This window comes from Prunus persica, chromosome G4 (assembly GCF_000346465.2).
Source record: "Prunus persica cultivar Lovell chromosome G4, Prunus_persica_NCBIv2, whole genome shotgun sequence".
Taxonomy (NCBI): Eukaryota; Viridiplantae; Streptophyta; class Magnoliopsida; order Rosales; family Rosaceae; genus Prunus; species Prunus persica.
The window spans coordinates 4,457,952-4,467,604 of NC_034012.1; the positions used below are offsets into that span (position 1 = coordinate 4,457,952).

General features: G+C 36.5%; 1 protein-coding gene across 1 annotated transcript; it reads right to left on the minus strand.

Moving 5' to 3' along the window:
* LOC18780654 (serine/threonine-protein phosphatase 6 regulatory subunit 3) lies at positions 1 to 9,308 on the minus strand. Its single transcript, XM_007213576.2, has 19 exons — positions 8,637 to 9,308; positions 7,637 to 7,740; positions 6,849 to 6,935; positions 6,684 to 6,759; positions 6,511 to 6,585; positions 6,248 to 6,301; positions 5,495 to 5,554; positions 5,125 to 5,241; positions 4,678 to 4,772; positions 4,383 to 4,585; positions 4,099 to 4,196; positions 3,808 to 3,911; positions 3,564 to 3,729; positions 3,318 to 3,440; positions 2,755 to 2,837; positions 2,331 to 2,472; positions 2,216 to 2,245; positions 1,588 to 1,658; positions 1 to 1,061 (listed from the first exon to the last, which is right to left on the minus strand). The coding sequence occupies exons 1-19, from the start codon at positions 8,673 to 8,675 to the stop codon at positions 461 to 463; spliced, it is 2,328 nt and encodes a 775-aa protein (XP_007213638.1). The 5' UTR covers positions 8,676 to 9,308; the 3' UTR covers positions 1 to 460.

Sequence of the window (9,653 nt, forward strand, 5' to 3'; positions counted from 1 at the left end):
TTTCCAAAATCAAATTTTCATATTCAGAGAACGGGAGAGGAAGAGCGAGTGGGAGAGGGCAACTATATATATTGACAGGTCCTTGCTAAAGATACATGCAGCATGTGAAAAAAAAAATCCAAATTCTGTAACACCTAGCTTTAGACAATTGATGAAACATAAAATTACTTGCTACGAGGTCCGCAAACACGAGAACCTGCCCTTCCCTTTTCCTCAATGTTTAAATGGATAGAGAGAGGGGAGAGGGGGGGTAGAGAGAGAGGACATATCAATTTTTTACAGGTGGGGAAAAAATATCAGCCCTATTCAAAAACACTGACTTCTGAATTCGATGATGCGCGCAAGGCCCTTTAAATGCAGTTGCCTAGCCCAACCAACCAGTGTCTAGATTCAACTTCCCACCTGATCAATGTCGTCGAGTAATGAGTTAGCCCAGTTAACTGATCATTAAGAATTTACATTAGTTCCCTTCCTTGTCATCTTTATCACCTGCAGTCCCTTCCTGAGTGCTTTTCATTCCTGCATCCACTGCTGCAGGGTCAGAAGTGGTCGAACCAGAACTTGCATTCACATTACCCAACTCTGACGGCTCAGAAGGTTTTGAAGTTTCCTCAACTGATGATTCAGCTTTAGGTCCAGTAACAATTTCATCATTGCTTATCAAAGGTTCAGAGGATGGTGGAGAACATTTAGCTGCATCTGGAGATTCCGTTTGAAGCTCACCATTTGGTAGGGCATCAGATGGTTCCCCAGAGTCCGAAGTCTCCCTCCATTCAACCCACTCTGGTGGTTTGTCAGTTTCAGTGGATCCTAGTTCTGGTGAATTGTTGGGCATGCTAACTTCCGAATCTTCAGCATTTGTTCCTGGTTCTGGAGAAGATGTTGCTGTGTCAACTAAGTCATCATCTTCACCAACAATGACATCATCATCGCCACCACCATTGATTGCATTAGACTCCGCCGTATTAGGTGATGGAGAAGCAAGAGACCCAGTTGAACGATCTGTGGCAACCCTGTCATCCTCAAATGCGAACCAGTTGGAATTTGTAAACAGAGAACCGCTGCAATTAGAACAGTAACCATGTCAAGCAGTTGAAAGCAACAGATATTAGATGTGCAAAAAACCTTTATAAGCACAATAACACCACCAGTAAAAGCCCAAAAAATCATTGAGAAGGGTAAGCTCTCTGTCACACAACCGGTGCAATAAGCTAAGGGAACAACATGGGAAGCCAATTATTTTCTTCAAATTTGGCATTATAAGCAAAAAACCAAGGGAAAAATATGGACCGTACAGAGAATTTTTAAATTAGTTCCCACTGTAATTGTAATTTAACCTTTAGTTCATATTGCATGTAGCATATAGACCTGGCCAGTAAATAAATTTTCTTTGCATGTGATCGTTATTCTTTGGCTGGACATACAGATGAAGGTGAAGGCAACCATAAAATCTCAATATTTCATAGGAGCCAACATGCATTGACTGACCTATGTCAATGAAACTCCACAAAACTACTGAAGCTTCCCACAAAAAACATCATACTACAATATTGTTTTGACACATATCCAATATGTAGAATCACCTACCTTTCCTGGTCATCTCCCAAACGCAGTGAGGATATGACAACTTCAGCAGATTCATCATCAAAGTAGACATCCTGTGCCAAAATTATATTGTAAGGAATGTTTCAATTTACCAACAAAAGCATAAACTATACTGCAGCTTCTTAATACTGAAAATCCCACCACTTGATTGTAATTAGAATGAATGGAGAGAACGAGAGAAAGAGATGATGATGATGATGCAAAAGGAACCTAGTTATGGTACTTGTTTTCCTATAAAAATAAAATTATACAAGGACATCCAGATCAACATTTCACAAAAACTCACAACCAACTCAAGTGGCACCACTTTTTTTTTTTCCTACTGAAAGCAAAAGAAACTAGGCCCTCCTTGGGAGTGTTTCCTCCTAAATTAAAATTCCGTTCAGATGATTGCCAAGAAAGTAATGCTCATCAAATGCCAACACGTCATACTTCCAAATCGAAAAATTTTGCGAAGGCCTACAAAGCGCTTTTAGCAACTCAGTCCATATGTGTTCAGAAGATATTGCAATAACTAATGTTCCACTCAAGCAGAGGACTCATGCCTACAATATCAAGAAGGAAAAAAAAACTCATGGAATTGAGTACAAATTGACAGTATATTTGATACCTCATCATCTCGTTCAAGTGAGCCATGGCCCTGAAAAACATGAAGAGAACAATTGCTGATCAGATGACAATCATAAAAATAGGCACAAAGCAAAACAAAAGATCTCAAGGGGTACCTCATCTAACTCATCGTTGCTGTAAATGCCATATCGAAAAGCCTGGCTTAAGTTATTAGCAAGAGCTGCAACATCATAATCCCTATCTTGGTAATCATCATCATCACTATCCCTATTTCGATCATGTAATGCTGTTGGACGCCTGTTATAATTGATTACAACACGGTTAAAAAGCCAAAACCATAAGATCGGTAGGACAGAAGAGAGTAAGAAAGGACAAAGGAAATCACATTGATAAACCAATATTGTCTCAGTGAGCTAAGAACAAACAAAGGTTTTACTAGAAAACAAACCACATGTTTTCATGTGTGTGGTATCCACTAAAAACTATATGTTATTGAGCTTTACTCAGCACATGCAATTGCAAATCAATAATAAAAGTGAAAACGAAACCAACTACTTTTGCAAGGAGAAACAAACATACCCACAGGCCCACTGAAAGACATTCTCCAATGCATTACGCTTTGATAGGACATTTGTCTGCCAATCCGTCCACTCACTGTTTTCCTGCCAAGATAATTACAACTCTAAGAATGATGTTGCCAGTGAAAGCAGTAGGCTGCACCATACTTTTTGGTAGCATTATGTTTCTGCTATTCTGTAAAGATTAACTACATAACTCCATGCAAAAGTGACAACCAACAACCGAGATGGATAAATTAATTGAAATAGCACCTAACAAGGGGTTGCAGCATAAATGTAATCACTTTTCAACATCAAAACAGTGATAAACACTAAATAAAATTCCAAAAAAAATATCAATTTTTTGATGATCAAGTAAAATATCATAGCAATGAGCCATGGAGGTGCAACCCATGTACAGAGAAAACAGAAAATCACCAGAGGAAGAAAGGAAGTGGAAGGAGTCTGTGAACCTCTAAAACAACCATCTAAGACTGGGCTACAATTCATAACAGAATGCTTCACTTTTTTTCCATAAACTTTAAAGAGCAACAAATATAAATATAAAGAAATAGAAATACAAACCTGCAGCTGCGCCTGAATCTCACTATTGCTATTCCCAAGCTGAATGAGTTTGTTGGATATACGTGTTAAATGTCCAATACTTCCTATTCTGGGTTGGGGTCTACCCTCAGCAGGGACAGTTGGCTGATTGAAAAACAAAACAAAATAATTTTAAATACCATTTCAATAAACTAAGGTGGAAAAAAAGAAGGTACATAAATCATCTGGATGTAAGGTAATATTAATTTAAAATTCATGGAACACCACCTTGTCTGAATCAGCTGCTAATGTGAAATTCTTTTCTGCTTCAAGTATTTTGCCAACAAGATTACAGTCACGAAGAAGATGTTCGACAAGAGGAGCATTCTTGCTTTCCAAACATGATACTATTATGTTCTCTATGTGGTGATGTAGAAAGTTGTTATATGGGTACCTGGAATTGTAATAGAATAAGTGAATAATGCCTTGTATTAAATCATATTTTACCAAACATGAAAATTTCTGAACTTACTTAAAAAATAAGTCTAAAATTCTTTGTACAGCTCCAAGACGAATCAATTCCTTCTCAGCAGCTTCACTACCAACCGTAAGTAATACTGAAATGAACTCTACAACCTGAGAAGTACCAAGTTCAAGCGTAAGAATAAAACTACAAAAATCGCTCTTAAGCACCCAGTGATGGTTTTAAGAACATGCAGACCAATTATAAAGAAAACCTTGTGGATAGATAGAGAAATTAAATAAAGCATTAAGAATGCAGTTCTTGAATTAGGGCAAGGAACATTCGAGAACAAGAATTCACCTTCAACCGATGTTTTCCGAGAGGCGGTTGTAACTTTCCATATGTAGTTAACAGTGTATTGTCCACCGAGGAAACATCCAACAGCTTCAGCAAATCACCTAAAGATAGAAGCCAGATCAGTATTTAGTTTCTAGTGATAGAAGATTAATTACTTCTTCATGCAAAAGAAAAACTCTTCAAATTCCTATCGCCAGAAAAGAGGGGAAATAAATAGTCACACTCTATTCGGGCATTTCAACATGTAGGCATTAAACAAACACAAGTACTATAACAAATAACTTTACCTAGGCTCTCCAGCATGCCCACAACAGTCTCAGGATTAGCAGTAACTGTGGATCCATGAGTCATTTGACGTCCATACATATGATATGTTCCCAAAGTTAGCCTCCTAGGGTCTAACAAAGAGATGCATACCGACAATGAGTTAACAAGAGCAGACTTTGGCCGTGATTCCTCCAAAGCATGCCGAAACAATCTTCCTATAAAACTGCATAAAATATACAAATGAACTTTAACACAGAAGCTACGGCAGAAATGCATGTATAATTCAAGTCAATATGAGGATAAAACAAATGCTACCTTGGGCTGGAGATCTTAGAAGAAAGTCCAGGTGGAGCAAACCGTGTTATAGCACAAAGTGTCTCTGCTGCATTAGCATGCACTTCAGGAGAATCCTATAGAAATGATGCTGATAAGAATTTTCCCAGTAATGCTTAACGTTCTTAAAGCACAGCAAATAGACCATCTAGTATAGAAAAACATATATAAAAAAGGAACGCATAAGCCATTTTTTTTCTTTTTCAAAACGGGCAATTTCTTTTTCTTTAGAGCAATAAAGCTGCAGCAGCATCTTCCATTAACAAGGCAATAGCAAGTTCATGGTTACAACCCCTTTCTCCAAAAACTTTTCACAAACTCTCATTTCAAACATGTTTAGGAAAAATAACAATAATAAATATAATAAAAGTAATCCCATAGGGTTGCATGGATATTCAATCTCACAAATATGTAAAATGAGTCACATACCGATGAGCTGAACTTGTCCACAATCATCTCTAACACATCCGTATCTTGTATCCAGTGCATTGCCTCCGTATAGTTGGTATACATGTGTTCATCAGCACCAACCAGACGTATCAAAACCTGTACAACATATAAATTGAGTTTCAAGATACACCTCGCCTAACTGAGAAAAGTCAATAAAAATCACACCAATTTTTAGGAGCCAACAAATATTTCTCTTAAAGTTAGGAGTAATAATCAAAAGCCATAGATGCTTCTTATTAAAAAAGATAAACAGACAAAAACTCACGAAACTAATTACTGTTGTAAGAGCTTAAAAGAGTGAATTGCAGAAGCTCAATATGAAAAGGAACAAAGGTGATCTATAACCAACCTCCATGATGGATGTAATTCCAATCAGGTCAACTAGCTTCTTGACAATTTCTTGATGACCCTGGATGTGCAGTTAAGAAGAGTACATCAGCCAAAAAATACTCTAGAAAGCACATAACTTAACTCATGGAAAGCTAAAAGAGAGATCTCCTTCAAACAGAATCTTTAATGCAACAGTAAGTATCTAGAATTAAAATAAAAATATCAGAGTCTATGTCATCATAAGTAAATGCATTCGATGAAAATATAGTCATATTTTAGCATTCAAGAAAACATATACTACCAAACATCTACTAGTAATGAAATATTGCGCTTCATAAACAAAGCATTAGTGCAAATTAAATATTAAAAACTAAATGATAACAAAGTAGAATATATGCCATAAAGTCAAAGCAGGCACACAGAGTTAATTTGAACATCCCAAACCCATAAGCATCTACCAGTTCCCCACACCTTAAAACAGGGACACACTAGGTTCAACCCATTTGAGGAGAACATGCTCATCAATCATGCATGTCACAGTTATAAAGACATGCACACCCAATAACAGAATTTACAAGCACCAGACAGCACTTTTTGAATTTGCACATAGGCACATATAATTTGAAAATTTCATTCTATTTTCCCCTTTCAATCCAACAGAATGTGCATTTAAGACACCCACTGGGCCATGCCACCAAAATAATAATAATAATAATTAAAGTTTAGCAAAAAGGATTTTCAAACAGAAACAAAAAAGAAATAATGGACTTACCTGAATATAGGTCAGGAAAGGAACCGCCTTGCGCAACAGCAGACAAACAACAACCTAGGATGGACAAATTAGGAAATGTAAAAACCCAGGCAATATAATACTGACATTTTTTCACCCAATTTTTTAATTTTAACGAAAAAAAAAAAAAGAAAACGGGGGGAAATGAGGGGAAACCTCGAGTACACATATATAATCTTACATTGGTAAAATTACTTTCATGCCGAACTCTGAAGATAACGTTTAGAAGTTCAATAAAACAATACCTTGCTGAAGTACCCAGCCAAGAGTGTGCTGTGGGAATTATTTGGTTCCAAAAAGGAGAACAACAAGTTCATCAACTGCCAAGAAGGACATAACCAAGTCAATTGTTGAATTCTGTATATTTTTCAAACTATCAACCAGAGGCAGTGAAATTGAATAGTTAAGAGTGTCTAACCTCCTCATCCTCTACCAATGTTTTGAGTATGATATCAACTTCACAAGTAAAAATCTCACATGCAATAAAAGGAAATCTGTATACACAACAAATTAACAAGATCAATCACACAGATAGAGAAAAGCATCAATGCAAGCGTTTGCATGTATATTCAAGGCAACCTACTTGAAAGTTCGCCTCTTTTCAGCATCCTCAGGAGCTTCTTCAACAATGTATCGGATGAGCTGCTCAACCTGGGCTCTTTCTCGCAGACTGTAACACAGGGCAGCCAGAGCAAATAATCAAATGAAAAAACTGATCTTGAAAAATGAACAGGAGTCTCTCAGATTGTAACCAAAAAAAAAGGAGTTTTGCATATGCTCAAGCACATAAAGAACTCAAGCAACTAATAACTGGAAAAAAAAAATTATAAAAGAAATATTCTGAAGACAAATTTATCTTTCCAGGCCTGGGAAAGGGCTTATGACCAAACTAAATCACTCATATACCCAATTGGATGGAAACAAAATTTTAAAGAATAAATACATTCCATCTACATTGAAAAAGAAAACAGAAGTGAACTTTCAACGTTAACATTTCAAACCACTGAGGCATGGAAATTAAGTAATTCACGCCAAAATCACAGATTGAAAGCCAAAGGATTGGCATCATGTCTGTCATCAGCAGTACCAGATATATAAACCCAAAATCATTAGAAATCATTTTTAAAACAACTCTGAGAAGGAAATATTCAATTTCTGCTTTCATCTTTAAACCCATTGATCTGTTGCCACATCCACACATAAGAATACATAACATCATTTCGGACAATTATATGACAAGCAGCCCTCCCCAAAAGACGCTAAGCATAAAAATAGTACCTCACTCAATGAAGCACAATGAATAAGCAAATAGTCGACAAAAGGAACTAAAGGTAAAAGATAGAGGCAGCGTGGAAATGGAAGGAGCATTACAAATTGATTAGACGGCCATTGAGAGATTTGCATTCTTGAATAATTTCATCTTCATCAAGAAGCTCTTCCAACGTGAAATTGTCCTTGTCCAAAATTGTCTCCACCTGAAACATAAATAAAATTAGTACCCCAAAAAAAAAAAAAAATTGGCTAAAAACAAACAGCAAAAGACTAGCCTTCCATATTAGTGAAAGCTGTTTGTATCAACCACCTGAAATAAGTCAATAGTAAACTAACAACAAGCTTAGGTGACAGCTGGAGATCATCTCCAGGTCTTAAGCTACATTTATTCAAGTCCTACTTTTGCAACTCACACTTTCAAAAAAAATCCCATTAGCAACTGTTAAAGTGAAACATGTTAGAACCAGAGCATGCAAAAAATACTAAATACAACATATGCTTCAAGGACCCCTTAAGCCTGTCTATAATCATGTCCTAATTTTAAAAACCTCACTTCCAAAACCACCATCCATAAATGGTTAAAGTCTCTAAAGTGGGCACCATGGAGGTTTTTAAAAAGGCCTCTAAACCTCACGCAATCCTCAAGTCCCCCCCCCCCCCAAAAGTAAAATTTACTAAATTGCAGATTGTATATTGTCCTAGTCCACACTTAATTGCAACTGCTGCATAATGACATATTAGAGAGTTTGTACTATTAAAATAATCGGTTATCACTAAACCACTTATCCAAATTTCGGATCCAATACATTCTTGAAGAAATGACACCTAGAAAACTTTCTGTGAAATTCAATGGCCAATCCCCCTGGAGTTGGCACACAAGTGACACAACAAAACAAAACATCCTGAGATCCAACATTCCAACTTCGTATTTCTGATCCCACATTATCTCATCGAGATTCAATCCAAAAAGAGAATTAAGATAAATCAATAAAACCTCCCCAATATTCAATCCAAATATGTTAAAAAGAATCCCATACTATGCCACACACCCAATGGCAAAAACACGAGAAAACAAAAGAAACGCCGTCGTATAACTCACCGGAGACGCAGTGGACAATCCCGCCATACGCCAAAACATGGTGAATTGAGGAGCGAAAACGACCTCCGCTAGCCGAACTGAAGTTGGATCTGCGAAACCCCGAGAAACAAACCCTAACGCCCCGTCAAAATCCCCAACCGAGGATTCACCAATCGCCGAACCGCCGGAGACACCCAAATGATCCAAGAATTCGCTACGAAACCCTAAAAATTGGAAGACGCGGATTCGATTGGATCTATATCGAGGGCCACAGAGAGATAGAAGAAGAACCCAAAGGCCTGCAATCGCGGGCGGGGGTGTGAGAGAGTGTATATTGGCGATGAAATGGAATTATAGAAGGGCTGAATTATTATATGGCTTCGAATATAATTTTTTTTTCTTCGTGTTTTTATATATATACTATGGTTTTTGTTTTTTGGGTTTCAAAAAAGTCTACCAATTTGTTTGGATAGCTATTCGAAGTTTGTGATAGCCTGGAAGGATTTGTATATTATAATGTTTGTTTTGTTGGGTTAAGATTTGGGCATGGAAAATATGTCATTCTTTTGCTATGTTTTTGTTGCTCTCCTTTAAAGTTGGAGGCTTGGAAGCTTGTTGTCCACTTGCTTTGGGATTAATTATTGATTTATTTTTTGTTTTGGTTTATTTTTTCTTTGTTTTTATTAATGATTTGAGCAAGATGATTACACTCAATAACTTAAAGATTCTCTCCCGATTAATTCAATTTCTCAACTTCTTGTTGTGTTTGATCATTGGAGAAAATTTATTTATATTGGACATCATAGTGGCTTTGTACTTGTTTTGTTATTCTTATCAATAAAATATTATCGCTCCTTATAAAAAAGAAAAAAAAATAGATATTTGATTGGCAAAAATAATAGGTAAGAGTCAAATTTATGTTGTCAATGTAATAGTAACTAGCCTCTCTGCACGCACTTCAGCGCCTATGAGAGGCTTTTTTATAATAATAAAATAATTTTATTTTAGAATTAAAAAAAATAATAGATAGTTATGTTC

What these genes read in the sequence shown, in the direction of transcription:
- LOC18780654 (XM_007213576.2), bottom strand. Translation starts at nt 8,675, where the DNA reads ATGTTTTGGCGTATGGCGGGATTGTCCACTGCGTCTCCG. An exon ending in GGGCATGCTGGAGAGCCTAG is followed by an intron (nt 4,197 to 4,382) that starts GTAAAGTTATTT and finishes TTCTATCTTTAG; the next exon opens with GTGATTTGCTGAAGCTGTTG. An exon ending in CACTTGAACGAGATGATGAG is followed by an intron (nt 1,659 to 2,215) that starts GTATCAAATATA and finishes ATTTTGGCACAG; the next exon opens with GATGTCTACTTTGATGATGA.